Source organism: Anarrhichthys ocellatus, unplaced genomic scaffold, assembly GCF_004355925.1.
Source record: "Anarrhichthys ocellatus isolate YVR2014 unplaced genomic scaffold, GSC_Weel_1.0 scaffold17, whole genome shotgun sequence".
In the NCBI taxonomy this organism is placed as follows: domain Eukaryota; kingdom Metazoa; phylum Chordata; class Actinopteri; order Perciformes; family Anarhichadidae; genus Anarrhichthys; species Anarrhichthys ocellatus.
The window spans coordinates 5,522,905-5,540,731 of NW_022280047.1; the positions used below are offsets into that span (position 1 = coordinate 5,522,905).

Consider the following 17,827-nt stretch of genomic DNA (forward strand, 5'->3'; position numbering starts at 1 on the left):
ACACACACACACACACACACACACACACACACACACACACACACACAAGAAAGATAAACACACAAAAGTTTAGAATATGTGCTGTCTGATGCCCAAGCCTCATATTGACTGAACTGTATGTCAAAAAAGAAAAATTAAAATCTTCTGTAAGTCAGATGAGAATGACCAACTGTTGGGTGTTTGACACGTAGTTATGCATCTCACCGTAGTTGAACTGGCTGTTTGACTTCTCAGAGTTGATGATGTTGAAGCGGTAGGTGGTTCCAACGCGCATGCCGCTCGCCTCAAAGTAGAACCACTGGTGGTAGTGATTACTGTTGATGTCTGAATTCAGCACAAGGTCATACTCATTTCTGGAGAAACACCACAACAGAATCTGTAAATTTGGACCTAAACATCGTCAACTTTTAACAATACTGATCTCCAATACTTCTTTTGTTTTCAATCTAACTTCTGTAAAACTGTTGTGAAAGTAGGTTGTAGGTTGAATATAGTCAAAGTTGACCACAGCTTTAAATGTTATCATTATATTAAAAGGTGACACTTACTTCCTAATTTGAACTGCCTTCCTGAGGTTGCCAGACTCAAACTGAGAGTTGAACTTCAGCGACTCGCCATTGTCTTCAATCACAGGACAACTGAAACACAACAAAATGTGGACAACAGATTGAGCTCATCTGCTTTGTGGATGTCACAGCTCTCAACATGATCCAAAACAGGAGAAACTGTAGCTGTTTAAATGCTTATTGTCAGCACAATCAGTAGGAAGGACTTACCTGGGAATGTCTAAGTCGTAGACTACTTTATCCACGATATCATTGGGATGAATTAACCTCTCAATGTCCTGGAATATTTTAGACCTGCAGGATTAGACCCAAAACCAAACTCATGATTAACACAATGGGGGGACAAATATGTTTTCCATTAACAAATATTGTTTATTAATGAGGATGAGTCCAATAAGCTATAGGAAATGCATTTTCCCGCCAGCATAACCTTACATTCACAGCAAAGTTTAAAAGGCAAACTGTAGCTCAAATTCAGACTAAAGAGTCAATTTGGACTGACATGCAACCCCAGAATTTAATCACATGATTGCATGTAACTTTTTGCAAATTGTGCCTGGAAATTACAACTTGCATCACAAAAACATCACTATTACTGAGGCTACAAAAGGTCTGCCTGGAGCCCCATAAGTCAGCACGAGGTCATGCTCATATATGTAGCATAAATGAAAGACTGAAAAACTAAATAAACTTGATAAATCTTTCTGGCATTGAAAACACTACAGTACGCTTAGTTCTTATAACCTGTATACCCTCTTCCATTTGTATGCTTAACTATTTCTGCGAACCACAGTGTGAATAAAAATGTCTCACCTCTGTACACCATATACTCTCTCCTGAAGGGGTTCTTTAAATGTTGGGGCAATGTGGCCAAAGTAGTCCGGGTAAGCTACTTCAGCGTACTGGGGTACGGACTGCGTTCCCTTCACCATCTCCACGTAAAGGTCGGGGTCATGAAGCGGGAGGAGCAGCGCCGTGTCTGGCACCTCCAGAACTGCTCCTTCATCCTCGGCTCCCTCTGAGCCACAATCTGAACCCCAGTTACTGCCTCCTCCTCCTCCCACACGACGAGTAGCGATGCCCCCCAGGAGCAGTGGAGACTGTATGTGCCTTGTGGCATTGACTTCTTCTTGCTTGACTCCCCTTTCTACTTCTTCTCCTGTGTTCAGAGCCCCCTCCGCTTCTAGAGAGACACACTCCAACACATGTGCCAGATCCTGCTCTATCATCTGCGCTTGAGAAGGAGGCCTGGTGAGGGAGGACAATGTTGTATGTGTGTCGGGGGAAGGAATGTGGGCCTCCTCTTGTCTGTCTTGGTCCTTGGTGAGGTGGATGGTGTCCAGTTCTAGCGGTGTTAGAGGAGCAGGAGTGGGCACAGATGGAGACGGCGGGGTGCGTTTTCTTTTGGTAGGGTTGCAATCCTCCTGACAGCTCATTATGGGGACATGCTTTGGGGACAGGGCTTGAGCTGTTGGCACTATGATTGGCCGAGTGGATCGAGTTGAGGAGAAAGATGATGATGTGGTAGAGGCACTCTTTGACGGTTCAAAGTTACAACCCTGCAGGAATAACATATACCGATCAGAAAAAGGCAGATATTTGTGGTAGGCCGCATGACATTAAATACAATAAAATATCGAAAAAAAGATTATCATAGAATTAAAAAAGGAGAGGCAAGATACTGTGATGTCTTGACAAGATATTTCTATGTGACCATGTTGTAGAAAACATTTATCTCATACTAATTCATTATGACACACAAGAGTGCTGACATTGTGCCAATAACATAACATTTTACTAGTACTTGTTAAAATACACCAACCTAAGTGAGTGTACTGTGCCAACACACTGTTTAACTCTGTCACATACGTATGGATTAATAAACCAATTCAGCTATTATACATGTTGGTATAAATGTATAGGGTTTTTTTGTCATTTTTTTCACCTTGAAATCTCATCAACACGGGCAAACATTAATGACTGACCTGGAAGTCTTCAGAAAGCTCCAAGAAGAACCTCTCATAGACCCTCAACTCCTCGAATGGACGTCCGGGGTTCTTTTTTGGATGTAGCTTGTTTAGGTCCGTCTCTATGTCATCGTTCTGATCAAAAGGACACAAAGAGAGAAAACACTCATATCTCACTGTGTGCCATCTGGCTGCATTTCGGCTATTGCTTAAGTATGTTGCTATCTAGGGAATATGAGATGGACAAAACAAGGGGAAAAAAGAACTACAGCTAATAAAAAAAATTACAAAAGAGACACAATTTTCTTTTAAACTTATTTTGAGTTAAATTTTAGGGTAATTTTATAGTGTTTGGAAATTTTGACTTCCTCTCTGGATTGTTTAGTCACATCCTGAAAGAGCAGAACAATGTTTTGATTAAATCAGTAATTGCAAAAGTATATCAGAAATGATTGGCATGTTTGACAAAGTGACATGAGAGCGTTAGGCACTGGTGAGTTATGACTACCCTCTGCTGGAAATTTAGAAGACTTTATCAACATCAGTAAAAAACTCTGACACAGCTCTACGATACTCCGTCCTCAAATGACTCAATCTGTAGAGATTCAGTTTAATACAATGAACAATACCCCAAATATCAACAATGGATTCATTTTTAAACAACCGTGTGAGGATTCACATCCTTTAGCCAATTATATTATACATCACAACCCTTTGTGAAGTTGAATCGTGATATAAATCACTTAGGTCTAAACTCTGCACTGTCTCTATAACACCACCGTCATACAGAGGAAATAGACTCAACATTTTGATACAACATTTCACATGGCACATAATGTTGCCATGTGAAATATGGTGTGTGCCTCCGAGTGCTGAATGTTACCGCAGTGTGTTGGTCCTTCTCGTCCTCTTCGTTCTCAGTATCGTTCTCCGTGTCTGCGTCTGTCTCCTCGTTATCGTCACTTTCATCCACCACATCATCCACTGGGTACACACACACAGATATGCATTATGAGGTTACTGTCCTTAACTCGAGCAAGGTGTTTATTATTTAGTGTGTATCAGCCTGGCACATAACCAGACTGGTAGAACTCAAGTGTTTCTGGACACTGAGTTTAATTACTATGACAAGAACAGAGAAAATGTAAAGCAAAAAAAAAAAAAACCTGACGTGAGCAGCCATGATTCAGAGATGAGTGAGAGATTTAGAGGACAGAAAAAATCATGATTATATTTCTTAAAATACAGTGAGCTGGTGATCTCAATGACAAGTCAATGTAATAGCAGTAGCTTGTTATGTTACACCGTTCCCCATAGTTGGATTACTGACATCGCTGACATGTTTTTGGGAATATAGAGGCGTCAACACAATGTAGCGCTAAGACTGAGGCAATTACTCCGGCTGCCGTTGCTAACTAGGGCTGTCAAAACGGTGGTGTTAATCATTGTTTTATGGACTTCTTGTTTGACTTTGCCCTCTCTAGGAAATTAACTAAAGTGTGAGGACATGTACATCATCAAGCAGAATCAATTAAGCAAATCGAGTAATATTTTGACAAGACATGTTTTATCTTAGATCAGTTTAAGGGTGCTAAATTCGAAATTCTACGAATTAACATAACATAGCAGCAAACAACTATTTTCTAAGTAAAGGTATAGTAGAGTACTGTTTACTTAGCCAGTCCAGCCGCGCATGTATGTAAGTTCCTGTGTGGGTGCCCAACTGCTTAGCTAATTGTCGCTTATATGGAGGTTACAGCCGATAACGCCGTCCTGACCCACAGCGTCGTCGGGGAAGCGAAGCGCCCACCTTCTGGCTCCCACCCAGGTTAACACTGTTAGCTCTGTCAGCACTGTCACCGTTGTTTGCCCTGTTTGTGGTGCGAGCACCGTTACAATTTAGCACCTTTTAAGGGAAGCGCAAAGTGGGTCAAATATTCCATCAAAAAGCCTGTGGATGCAAGGAGGCATATTAATTGAGTACAGTGTAAGTGCATAAGTCTACTGGTGAGCATGCAACCACTAAGCAATGTGCACGAAGCATCTTTATTACATGTGTATTACTAACACATGTCATGTGTTAGTTTAGTGAAGTTAGAGCATGACGTGAGGTGAATAAAAAAAAAAAGCTGCAGTGAGTGAGTCTATGTATTCTGAGGATGGAGTTGTTTCTTACGTATGTCTTACCCTTCTTTAAGGGCCTGTCGCAGAGCTGTTGAATTTTTCTTCCTGCAAGTGTGCAGCAGTGTTGCCATCAACAATTTATGCGGTCAAAGATGCAAGCATTATTTGTGTGTGTGTGTGTGTGTGTCTGTGTATTATGTACGGCTGAATCTAGGAGCCATGACTGTGATAAAAAAAGGTGTCCGTCTGTACGACATTATCATCAATGAAAGGCATGCTCATACACTGTGATATGCAGGGGCACGCTCTAGTGAAGTATGTGTGCGTGAGTCCTGTGTTCTCACCCCCAGGTGGCTGGCTGTACAGCTGCGCCACAGTCCCTGCAGCAGGTACATGTGGCAGCTGGTAATGGAAGGCTGATTTGATGGTGGGCAGAGGCAGACGGTTCTTAGGGAAACACTTCCTCATGATGAGACTCGAAGTGTTGATAAGTGGATCCAGAGTCCGCACCGGGAGACACTCCTTGAAATGAAATCACACAGAAAGTAGAGAGTAGGCCAGATGGTGTGTGTGTGTGTGTGTGTGTAGTACGTGTTGCATGCTTTAATTGTTGGCCAAGCGCATGTCACATTCTCACTCACAGTGGACGAGTTGTAGAGGATCCTCATGCCATCAGCGTCGATGAATGCTTTCCTGCCGAGCTTGATGTTGGTGATGTTCCTGAGGCAGACCAGCAGCCCTTTGCGAATGAGCATGTGGCGATGCCGCGTGTCATTGTGATGCCAGTCCTGATACAGAGCCAGCAAGACATGCACATGTTCACCATCTACTGCACGGCGAGCATTCGTCTCTGCAGGGGGAAGTGGTGGAGGGAGACGATAAACATGAAGAGAAGGGTGGGAGGAGTAAGAGGGGTACATTTGGGGATGAGGTAACTTGAAATCTATGTTGAATGATCATTAACTGTGTTCGCGACAGCGGGAAACAGAAAAACATTCAAGTACAGGCAAAGGGTTAATGATGGTGGAGGTGAGAGAGGCAAAAGGAACCAGCACCAATTAAGGCTCACTACACTACTGAAGCGTCAAAACTCAATGCCACAAAGAAAATGACTCACTGGATTTAAGCAGAGCTCCCAGGGCATCCAGAGCTACCCTGTTGATTTAGAAACAAGGCAAATTACACGGTTACATGGTTACTGCTGAACAAACGCCAATGACACATTAGAAAATGGCCTGTGGATGTCACTAGTTTGTTATAACACAGCATTCATGCTGGCTCATTCATCACAATCGACTGCTTACTTAAGCAGGCTGGTGTTCTTCTTGCTGTACGGCGTGACAATCTTGAACATGACCTCCACCACTCCGTTCTTACCCAAAGAAACAGCGTTCACCGCTTCACAAAAACAAACGCATGAAGAGGACACAGCATTCAAAAGTAGATAAAGACTTCGAATACCACTGAAACTTCCGTCAGTTTAAGATTCTGTAGTATTTCTTGGCACTTGAATTCCAATAGAACATAACATTTTGAGCTGTGAAGTTCAAAGTTAAAGGTAACTTACAGTTGGTGGAGTAAACCCTGAGAACCTGCAGGCAGGGCAGAAGCAGTTTGGTGTTCTGTAGGTTCTGTTTCGTTAAGTTGACTGTGGCGTTCAGCGCTCCGCTCAAACGCGCTTTCACTCCAAACTTCCTGTCTGAACACACATGATCATGCAAAGAAAACATCACTAAATGTTTTCTGCAAAATACTAAATAACAAGTCTTCACAGCACCCTGTAGAGTTTGACCACTAGTAGACTAGAGAGCAATGCTTTGTTTGTATTGTGTACACACAAGGACAAACATGCATGCACTACACGGGTAGTTTGATTCACATGCTGGTCCGCTGATGAAGTGGCAGTAACGCACCAAGAAATGGAGCAATGCGCCAACAAGGGCAAGGATGTAAAAAAGAAATGCACTCAACAAGTTTGTTAGACCTCAACACACAATGTGTTTTGCCGAGAAATACGGAATGTTAACATAACTTTTATTTGTTTACAATAAAACTGAACAGCACCTTTAACAGCGCCGACTAGACTTCAGATGACTTAAGCGACATGACATTTTGGACATGAAACAAAGACACAAGATGAACAGAGACAAATGCAAACTCAACAAAATGTCAAAGAAAACAAACATGAGTTGTTCCCTGATAAATATAGGTGGACTGTGTGTTTGATTGAGTTAAACTGTGACATTAAACCCACCTTTTGGGCCAACCTTGGCGAGCAGTGAGTGAAGCTGCAGCATGAGTTCTTCACTGGGAGGCAACTCTTTACTTGCAGTGATCAGAATCTGGAATAAGATTCCTGTTCCTCCTTTACACACAAACACTCCGACCCTGCGACCTCTGCCTGAAGACAGAAAACAACAATAAAGCAGCATTAGATGTGAAAAAACAGAATTCATGATGGGAATATGCAGTCGAAATCCTGGGAAGCACAAACCTTAAAACTTTACTACTTTATCGATCCCAGAGCCATTTAACTTTTACTAACATTTTACCATTTATTAGTGTGGCTCAAGGAATTGTTTATGCTTTTAGATTATGTTTACTACTCACATGAAAAAGTACTTTACTGCCAAATATCATTTTCCTAAATTGTAAATGACAGTTAAATTGCCCACTAAGTGATTATCCAGTAAATGTTATTAGCTCTAAAAATCAGGGCATAAACTGCTCATAAATTTTTTGGGGGAAAAAAAAAAGAGAGATCACTCTACTCACCCACAGTTAGCAGCTCACTGAGAATGTACAAGATGTTCAGAGTGGTCTGGACATCCCTGGTGTTCTGTCGAAGCCACACGGGGGACACTTATTAGACAACATGCAGGTGAATATCCTGAATTATAGCAAGGTGTGCAATTACCTCTTCAGACATTATTTTACTCGCTCCTAGTCGTGCAGTCTAATCTCAAATCAAACGACGCATCGATGTGTCACCTGCAGCGAGGTTTCCCACAGCTGTTCATATAAAGCCAGTGATGTATTTCTTACGTCTCTGCATGCAATGATTTAAACAGTGAGCTTATTCTGACAAAGCTCACATCGTGGATGTCGATTCGTTTTTAAGAAGAACATTTCAAAGTGAGGGAAATACGCCTTAAAGAAATAGTTTGACATTTTGGGAAATAGCATATTCGCTTTATCGCTAGTTAGATGAGAGGATTAATACCACTCTGGTACTGTAAATATGGAGCTACCACTAGCAGCCAGTTAGCTTAGCTTAGCACAAAGACAAATAATTCTTTAATAGTCAAATAAGCTTAAGTGTTGAAGTGCTGTCATGTTCTGAGCTGCTGTCTCCAGTTGTGTCGATGAGTGAGCTGACCTCCAGTGAAGCCAGAATCACCTCCATGCCACTGGAGCCTTTGGACATCACCTCTTTCCCGCTCTTCTCTGCAACACACAACAAAATAAAAAAGGATCAGAAATGTGAAGATAAACAGTTCTGCACTTGTGCAAAGCAACCGAGGGGCAAAGGGGGCGCTGTTATTCCAAGTACAGCGGGTTGTCCTGTAAATGTTGAATCGACCATTCAAGACAAGTCACAAGTCACAAAATTAACTTGGAACATGTGAAGACCACAGTTACTTTTAGTTACAAATATTCTGCCGCATTACACAATAGATATATACAACAAATCATGATTTAACATGTGTCAAATATTAGCTGAGACATGAGCTCAACAGGATGTGAAAATAACTGGTTTGCTACGCTGGAGAATGAGCATTATCTGCTGTCACTAACTAGGAATGCAGCATAACAGCAGGAAATGAATCAAGCATGCGGCTTTCATGGTTGATGACACACACAAACACACTTTCTAAAACACACTTTACACAACTATGTGCATAGCTGAGCGTGTCAACAAAGTAAATAGAAGAGCATGCACACGCTTCAGTGACTTGTAGCGGTGACCTCTTAAAACATTTCTGTCATACCAGACTTTTTAACGCTCTTCAAAATAAACTAGCATCTCGACACTAATCCTACTAAAAAAATAAAATAATACACACACACACACACACACACACACACACAGGATTACGCATACTACCATCCCTGGGACAAAATAATACTCATAATAATCATACTTACAATGATTTGATGCAATTTGTCTATTTACTATATTTTCCAATCCCAATGATTTTATTCTTCGTGTAAAAATGTGTACTAATAAGAACTAACCAAGCTTTATGATGCTACTTAAAAGTAAAATAGATAGACATCTAATTGTGATCTGCACAACTACCTGTAGATGTTGACCTTTAATTAATTTAACTCAATACCCATCACATATGTCTTTCTCAGTGACTGTAGATACTACTCAGCCACGGCTGCACATGAATGTGGAGGTTGTAGAAGTCAGACTGTTTTTTGTAATCTCACCTAACCTGAGCAAAGTGAGATATTTAACATATGTGTAACACAAATAAATAATGCTATTGTGAAAACCTGTATGCATCATTGGAGGATTTTTTAAGGAGGATTTTTAAGAGTCCGAGTCAAAATACCTGAAACAGTTTCATCATTCTGGACCCTAGCTGGTGGGTCCGGGGAGACCACAGAGGGAAAGTATCTCCTGGTGTAGCGGTACTCCATTTCAAAACAAAGGTCTCAAAGCTCACCAAAGCTGCGGGTGAAAAGATGTATTGCAAAATCCCAGGTTCACTGCCTCTGGAGTCCTACAAGTTGTGCAAGTCTGCTGTGAATCAAACACCTAAGAGTGTGATAGTCTATATAAAGGCCCTTAGAAACTTCTGCAGGTATTTCTCTATCCCTCTATCCCTCTATCCCTCTATCCCCCCCCCCCCCTGCACACTACCAGAAACTAAACCACCAATTGCTCCTACAGAAAGATGACATCTATATAGGATTGCTGACTGGTCTGTGGAGCAATTTAATCTTTATTTTTATCAGATGTATGAGTTTATGACCCCACTTTCAACTCCTAGCTGTCCCTTCTCCCTGTCATCCTTGTTATGTTTCTTGGTATCTATTGACTGCCTTCTGCTCCAAAAACACTGAACATGAGACAAGAGTACAGCAAAGTCCTTCTTGAGGTGTATAGTTACTGTGAACAGGGTCACGGACCCCCTCCTTCCCCCTAACCATCGTCACGCTCATGCACATTTCAAGTCGGGAACTGTAGGCAGGGTGTGACAGACAGCCAAGCAGGAGATGAAAGAGGAACAGCTGAGGCATCATGATTGACGGTGTCACAGACGAAAGCCTTCCCACTGTGCACAACAGTCATGATGGATTAACTACAAGCTTACTTTGAAGTGGGAGGAAGGAAGCAATGAATTATGTGAGGAGGAAAGACGAAATTCATGAACAGCAATAATGAAGACGTTCATAGTACCAGCAGGCTCAAAATTAGGTGATGATTTAGCTGAATTCTTCACTTTCACACAAAAGGCTCCATTAAAGTTGACTCAAGTGATTACAAGTTGTTCTCACTCAAAAAATCCATGATAAAAAAAAAAAATGACATTGACTGAAAACTACTAGCTGCGGGGAAAAAATATGAAATCTTAAACAGTTCAAATATGTAGTATTGTGGTACACTTTTATTAATCTTTTTTAAAGTAATGGCTGCCAGTAACCAACTATTTTCATAATTGATTAATCTGTCGTCAATATTTAATGCATTTTTCAATTACCTGATTAATCATTTCGTCTATTTAATGTGTCAAAGTAGTACAAAATACACATGACAATTTCAAAGAGCCCAAGATTATTACTTCAAATCGCTGGTATTATTTTTACAATGAGATCAAATTGAAAAAAGCCGCAACTCCTAACATTTGAAAGGTTGTTAGTTGGCACTTTTGCTTGATAAATGACATTAACAGTTACTGTTTAAATTATTGTCAGTTTGACAAATACATGAATCAACTATTTGTTAAAGCACTAGAGCAATGATGCTTACATCAGAGATTTCTATTACTTCCGGCTCCTTGGAGTGGCAGAGAGGCCCCCCTGCTAACAGAGACACACTCGTGTTTCAGTCTGTTCTCCACAGCGACACCGCACAGCGGCTTCTTCTGCTGTCAGATCTTCTTCTCTACTCTCCTTTTAAAAGAGTAATCAGAGAACCAGATCTGGAGACACTGCAACAATCCATCCACACTTTGACTACCGGTGCACTAACCCATCTCTATTTACACGACAGTGGCACTGAACACATTTTGAAACGGAAAAGTGCAGTAGAGTGCATATCTCTGCCAGGTGTGTCTCCCTCTCGCCTCCAAAACAAAGAAGAGTTGAATATCACTCAATTGTCCCTTCCAGCTCCCTTTACAGTCAAGATGGCGGTGAAGATAACAAAAACAGCCTTTTATTCATCTTGTATTGTGCCTAACTTTAATGGATCATAATATATTGGGTATGGGATTAATCAGAAGATGCTCCGGTTCAAAATGAGACAAACTTTTTCTGTGGATGTCAGTTTTTGAGCCACGACAAAGGCCAAATTTGGCTTTTGCTAGTGAAGCAGTTGTTGATCCCTATCGACCGGTTAAGAGGAGTGAGGAGTCAGTAGTCAATGGCGGTCAATAAAATGTTGTTTCCTAAAGTGTGAATCACCGTAACCACAAGAGGTGAACAAAAAAATATGTGGCTGATCGGTCCAGCAGTATGTGAGATTATCCGTGGACAGACAGACAGGTACACAAACACCCATAACACCACTATAACCACATTGCTTGTCTATGAAAAAACATTAAAATACATGGAAAATGCTGGATTTTGTCTTGTTTTCAGTTGGAGTACAGTGGATTGCATCGTTATTCTGTGCGCGTTTGCTCTCACCCTGCGTCTGTATGAGATGAAATATCTTTGCAGTGACCTGTCTCGCCGTTTCGACATCCCTCTTCATGGCCTCTCCATTCATCCTCTCCAGCTGGCCCAGGAGCATCAGTACTCTGGAGTTACTGGGAACGCTGGAGACACACACACATTTCTACCTTTAGGAGGAACATATACAATTGTGTGAAAAAGTGTTTGCCCCCTTCCTGATTTCTTATTTTTTTGCATGTTTGTCACACTTAAATGTTTCAGATCATCAAACAAATTTAAGTATTAGACAAAGATAACACAAGTAAACACAAAATGCAGTTTTTAAATGAAGGTTTTTATTATTAAAGGGGAAAAAAAATCCAAACCTACATGGCCCTGTGTGAAAAAGTGACTGCCCCCTAAACCTAATAACTGGTTGGGCCACCCTTAGCAGCAACAACTGCAATCAAGCGTTTGCGATAACTGGCAATGAGTCTTTTACAGCGCTGTAGAGGAATTTTGGCCCACTCATCTTTGCAGAATTGTTGTAATTCAGCCACATTGGAGGGTTTTCGAGCATGAACCGTCTTTTTAAGGTCATGCCACAGCATCTCAATCGGATTCAGGTCGGGACTTTGACTAGGCCACTCCAAAGTCTTCATTTTGTTTTTCTTAAGCCATTCAGAGGTGGACTTGCTGGTGTGTTTTGGATCATTGTCGTGCTGCAGAACCCAAGTGCGCTTCAGCTTGTGGTCACGAACAGATGGCCGGACATTCTCCTTCAGGATTTGTTGGTAGACAGCAGAATTCATGGTTCCATTTACCACAGCAAGTCTTCCAGGTCCTGAAGCAGCAAAACAGCCCCAGACCATCACACTACCACCACCATATTTTACTGTTGGTATGATGTTCCTTTTCTGAAATGCAGTGTTACGTTTACGCCAGATGTAATGGGACATACACCTTCCAAAAAGTTCAACTTTTGTCTCGTCAGTCCACAGAGTATTTTCCCAAAAGTCTTGGGGATCATCAAGATGTTTTCTGGCAAAACTGAGACGAGCCTTTATGTTCTTTTTGCTCAGCAGTGGTTTTCGTCTTGGAACTCTGCCATGCAGGCCATTTTTGCCCAGTCTCTTTCTTATGGTGGAGTCATGAACACTGACCTTAATTGAGGCAAGTGAGGCCTGCAGTTCTTTGGATGTTGTTCTGGGGTCTTTTGTGACCTCTTGGATGAGTCGTCGCTGCGCTCTTGGGGTAATTTTGGTCGGCCGGCCACTCCTGGGAAGGTTCACCACTGTTCCATGTTTTCGCCATTTGTGGATAATGGCTCTCACTGTGGTTCGCTGGAGTCCCAAAGCTTTAGAAATGGCTTTGTAACCTTTTCCAGACTGATAGATCTCAATTACTTTGTTTCTCATTTGTTCCTGAATTTCTTTGGATCGCAGCATGATGTCTAGCTTTTGAGGATCTTTTGGTCTACCTCACTTTGTCAGGCAGGTCCTATTTAAGTGATTTCTTGATTGAGAACAGGTGTGGCAGTAATCAGGCCTGGGTGTGGCTAGAGAAATTGAACTCAGCTTTCCAAAGATGTGATAAACCACAGTTAATTTATGTTTTAACAGGGGGGGGCAATCACTTTTTCACACAGGGCCATGTAGGTTTGGATTTTTTTTCCCCCTTAATAATAAAAACCTTCATTTAAAAACTGCATTTTGTGTTTACTTGTGTTATCTTTGTCTAATATTTAAATTTGTTTGATGATCTGAAACATTTAAGTGTGACAAACATGCAAAACAATAAGAAATCAAGAAGCATAAAGCAGCCCCACGTATGTGCAAATGCCCTAATATGACCACAGTGAGTCAAATGACTCCAAAATAACAGCCTACGGAAATAGCTCTTTCTGTAATGCAATGTAATGGTGAAAAAATAACAAATTGGCATGCCATGTTTAATTATCGACTTTTAAGATGCCTTTCATTTGTTTCACTGAAGTTGATTGGCGGACTCCCATCGCTTCACCATTTCTGTGATAGTGACCCATCCCCCATTTATAATCTTAGCTCAGTGCCGCTCAGCTGGAAACACAAGGTCAGCGACGGCAAACATGGGAGAGAAAATCAAAACTCTGTGATTGTACCCAGCGGACCAGAGTTTCTTATATGTCCTTATAAAGACAGAGACAGAGACGGAGACTGTGTGTGTGCGCGTGTGCACGTGTGCGGGTGCGTGTGTTGGAGACAGAAAAGAAAAAAAACTGGAAAAATTGAAAGAATGATGAAAAAATTACGTAAGTCTGGACAAAGGAAAACATGCTGAAGCAGCAGTAAAGCCTAAATAAACACATTGCACAAGTCACATAATGGACAAATCAACACAGATGAACTAGAGAATGAACAGATTATACATATGTAAACTTAATCAGGACAAATACACTGAAAGGTTTATTCCAAAGAGGTTTCCTCTGCATTAATGATGAGTGTTTTTTCAGTAATAATGACAAATACACATGGAAGGTTCAAGCAAGGCCAACGAATCATCTGCTGTGTTGCACAAACAAGCTCTCTATCAGACACAGACAGTGCAACACAGAGAGAGAGAGAGAAGAGAGCGAGAATATGTGAACAGATAGTAACTTGTGAACTTGTTTCACACAGAAACACAATCGTAATATCACAGCCTGTATGTCTGTTTGTGTAGAGCGACTCACCCCTTCTCTGTGGCCATTTTGGGTTTGTTCATTTTTACCACTTCAACATGTCATGTCGTCTGCAAGAGAGATAAAATAAAGACTTTACGGACAAAAAAAAAAAAAAGACAAGCATACACATACTGTACAATTTTAGCAAAGAGCATAATAAACCTTTGCCCATTCAATTAAAGAGATCCCTCTGTTGTGATCTCAGGCTGTAGCCGGCTCTGCAACTATGCAAAGCTCAGATGACAAGCAACCTAAAATACCTACTGTAGCCGTGAATGTGTTGAACTGTACATATGAGTTATCTCTGTAACAAGCTGGTGACCTGTCCAGGGTGTGCTGGGACAACCTACAGCTGCAGAGAGATGGCTCACATCGACTTTACCAGGACAGACTTAATATCAGATATACAGAAGCGCCTGACTGATTTTACACAAAACAAAGAGGCTGCCCTACATGCTGCAGATCTCAAATGACTGGAGACAATAGACCCGTATCAGGTAATTTGAACACAAAGTCTGAGAGAAGCAATACAGTGCTAGTGTTCAGCTGCCTTACATCAAACCACTACATTTATTTCAAAACAGAAAAGTCGAGCAAATGACTCCAGCATTGGTAACGTGAGTTCCCACAGGTCTCTGAAGAGTCCCAAATCAGATCAGGTCACACAGTGAATACAGGAGCATTTATGGGCTGAGATAAGATGAGTCATAAATAACGCTATTAAATGTAAAGCTATCAGTTAACATCACTAGGGTTAGATAAAGACAATGGTTTTATTACATGGGTCTTTACAATGTTATAAGGTGCTTAAAATACAATATAATACAGTTAAAAGAAAGAAAATGCAAGAAATATGACCAGGCTTGCAGAGTCAAACTGCAAAAGTCACCAGCCGTTTTACTAGACAGGTAACATCACGGACGACCACACCTGAGGATCTCAGGTCAGTTGACCAGCGGCTGAGGAGGAGCAGCTAGATCAGATCACCTATTTGAAGCTTTCTCCAGAGCAATCGTAACACTGACATGTTTTGGAGGCCAGCTCACACAGGACAGATGGCGGCCTGACCACAATAAACAGCACAGGGCTGCCTCCTTCCACAAACCCAACAATCCAAAATCCATTTTAAAAACAACATGACACGCTACCGTCATACCACCAGCCCACGGGGACATTTGGGTTATTCACTGTTATTAGGCTATTGTTTCACAAGATGCTAAGTTAGATGACCTAGCTGTGGCTCTGAGGCTGCAGTCCGCTGCACCTGCTGGACTAGTCACTCATTAACGGCCGCCTGTCTGTGGCAGCAGGCGAGCTAACGGTATGCTAACAATAAAGCGCACACAGGCGATTCTAGCAAGAGCAATAGACCTGCATATTACTAACAACAACGAGGGATTTACGAACCTGTCTGGAAAAGGAGCTGCTGTCCAATGCAGGGTGGGCCAATACCGAGACAAGTGGGACCGCTGCTGGTCGCCTGCGCGTTGCCTGAAACGCCCTGATGGTGTTGTGATGAGACCCGTCCCAACTGTCAGAGCGGCTGTCGGTGAACCACGCGAGAGTACGTTTCTCTGGGTGGTTGTAGGCGCAGTTAGGAAGAGGATGGAAAGCTCCCTAATGAGCCAAATGCGTCATAGACCTTCCCCAAAATATAACATTTATTTAGTTGTATACCTGAACTGACCGGGTTTCAAACTACAAACTGTTCATTGAGGGCTTGAGCGCCATCCTGACATATAAGGACTACATTTCCCATGTCGACAGTGGCCTGTGACGTTTACTTTATGCGCCGATTTTTACATTCGTTGAAGATATTTTTATTAGCTACATGGTTAATGCAAAATACTAAGGTACGTGCACATTTACAACGACTATATTGACTTCTAATAACAGTGCTATTGTTTTGTTTTGAAGATACTCCATCTTTGTTCATAGGAAACATCCACAGTGGGCAACATTAGCTTGTTAGCACACGGTATTACAAGCTACTTTGACGTTGGCGATAGTTAGCAAACATGTCCTATGCGTCTCACGTCTTTCGATACTTGGAAAAACCTGAAATGCATTTTTGTAACGTACGTCGGTTTTGTAAACATTACAAATGTAGGGTTAGTCATTACACATGTGTAGATGATGGAGCCAAAATAGCCCAATAAGCTGACACACTGTTATGTTATTCGATTCACATGTTAGCTAGCTACGTTGATTTAGACTGAAGGAAATGTATCGATATCTTCTTTGACCTAAAGTCAGATGAAATCGATTTCAGTGCGTTCATATGACACACATATCACGTCACTGGCTGCAATTGTAGCCTCTCTACTCAATAAGTCTCCATAGAAATCTATCTCCGAATATCTGATAAGATGTGCTTGAAATATGATCATGTAAATATACCATCATTAATCAGTCATACAGAAATGGGAACGCTTTCTTTAAACTCCCGTCACAGTACTGACATGTTCTTGGTGTAAAAGGCTGAGACTTTCCAGTGCACTCAGGCGTACAATTTACTCCTTTTTAGGCTCTAATTAAAGTTTCACAAGTCAGTCCACAGAGATGTTAATCCTCTCCTTTTGCCTGAGATCATAATATACCTTTTGTTCAGCTTTGCCGGGGTAGAGGTTAATTATTCATTCAGGTGTTCATTTTTTTGGTTATATTGTTCATGCTGGCTCACTGGCACAACTTAATGTAACACTGAAATTGATGAAAGCCATCATTATCGTTTTAGATATTAGTTAAAGTAATGCTTGTAATATCTGACATTTTGTAATATTTGTCCTTTGTGTTTCTCTTTAGTAGTCACGATGGTGATGAAGTCAGCAGTTGATGATGATGATGCTGGCTGGGGGCTGGGCATCCCAGAAAAGATGAGGAACAATGCCAACTGGGTTGATATTACGCATGAATTCAAGGGCGCATGCAAAGGTACAGGCTCGGCAAGTGGTTTGCGTGAGTGTGTCATATGTGTGCAGTTATGACAGGTACTGACGTGTTCTTTCTTTTCTTGTCCTCATCCTTAATTCATGCAGAGTTGAACCTTGGAGAGTTGCTTCATGACAAACTGTGAGTAGGACAAAGTGATTTTTGCAAGCTCAGACTTAAAAGAGACAGTTTGCGCCAATTAAAAAACAATAAACACTTTCAATAGTCAGCCTGCTTACACTCCCAAAAAAATTGAGCTGAGCGTTTTTATGCTCCAATTGTCTAAACATGGTTTCAGAGACTTCATAGCACTGAAAAGACTGAGTAATTACAATGAAACATTGAATTCTTGTATTTTCTTATTGCATAAACATTGGAATTTAACCATGCTAGTGTCTGAATCAGCTGTATCAGTAGGATTTGTTGAACCTTTGTAAACGCGCATACAAAACTTAACACTTAATCGCTCCGCTATGGTGACAGGTTTGGCCTATTTGAGGCCATGTCCGCCATAGAGATGATGGATCCTAAGATGGACGCAGGAATGATTGGAAACCAGGTCAACAGGAAAGTACTCAACTTTGAACAAGCTATCAAGGTACAGTACCGCTGCCATACAATGACAATAGTCAATTGTTAGGAATTAAGACTAAGCCTAATTTTCAATGTACAACTCTGATTGCATTGTCTTGGTTTGTTTTATA

The 17,827-nt window shown here is 41.4% G+C and overlaps 2 protein-coding genes across 4 annotated transcripts in view; one reads left to right on the forward strand and one right to left on the reverse strand.

Annotated features, from left to right (window-relative positions):
- agtpbp1 (ATP/GTP binding carboxypeptidase 1) overlaps window positions 1-15,914 on the reverse strand; it is a 28,485-nt gene extending 12,571 nt beyond the window's left edge. Inside the window, exons 1-18 of one of the 3 annotated variants that reach the window (XM_031856155.1) lie at window positions 15,600-15,914; window positions 14,202-14,260; window positions 11,525-11,655; window positions 8,037-8,104; window positions 7,433-7,496; window positions 6,912-7,058; window positions 6,225-6,356; window positions 5,962-6,055; window positions 5,775-5,812; window positions 5,299-5,507; window positions 5,002-5,179; window positions 4,721-4,762; window positions 3,417-3,517; window positions 2,552-2,668; window positions 1,380-2,125; window positions 777-860; window positions 549-638; window positions 205-353 (exon numbers count right to left, since the gene is read on the reverse strand). In XM_031856155.1, the coding sequence (XP_031712015.1) occupies window positions 205-353; window positions 549-638; window positions 777-860; window positions 1,380-2,125; window positions 2,552-2,668; window positions 3,417-3,517; window positions 4,721-4,762; window positions 5,002-5,179; window positions 5,299-5,507; window positions 5,775-5,812; window positions 5,962-6,055; window positions 6,225-6,356; window positions 6,912-7,058; window positions 7,433-7,496; window positions 8,037-8,104; window positions 11,525-11,655; window positions 14,202-14,233 (2,422 nt within the window). In that variant the 5' untranslated portion in view covers window positions 14,234-14,260; window positions 15,600-15,914. Of the gene's footprint in view, window positions 1-204; window positions 354-548; window positions 639-776; window positions 861-1,379; window positions 2,126-2,551; window positions 2,669-3,416; window positions 3,518-4,720; window positions 4,763-5,001; window positions 5,180-5,298; window positions 5,508-5,774; window positions 5,813-5,961; window positions 6,056-6,224; window positions 6,357-6,911; window positions 7,059-7,432; window positions 7,497-8,036; window positions 8,105-9,222; window positions 11,656-14,201; window positions 14,261-15,599 lie in introns of those variants that run through there. The other 2 variants (XM_031856156.1, XM_031856157.1) reach the window with 2 other exon arrangements.
- Window positions 15,769-17,827, forward strand: part of naa35 (N-alpha-acetyltransferase 35, NatC auxiliary subunit) — a 19,046-nt gene continuing 16,987 nt past the window's right edge. The window contains exons 1-4 of the mRNA XM_031856158.1: window positions 15,769-16,045; window positions 16,998-17,126; window positions 17,231-17,264; window positions 17,607-17,721. Of these exons, the coding sequence (XP_031712018.1) occupies window positions 17,006-17,126; window positions 17,231-17,264; window positions 17,607-17,721 (270 nt within the window). The 5' untranslated portion in view covers window positions 15,769-16,045; window positions 16,998-17,005. The remainder of the gene's footprint in view (window positions 16,046-16,997; window positions 17,127-17,230; window positions 17,265-17,606; window positions 17,722-17,827) is intronic.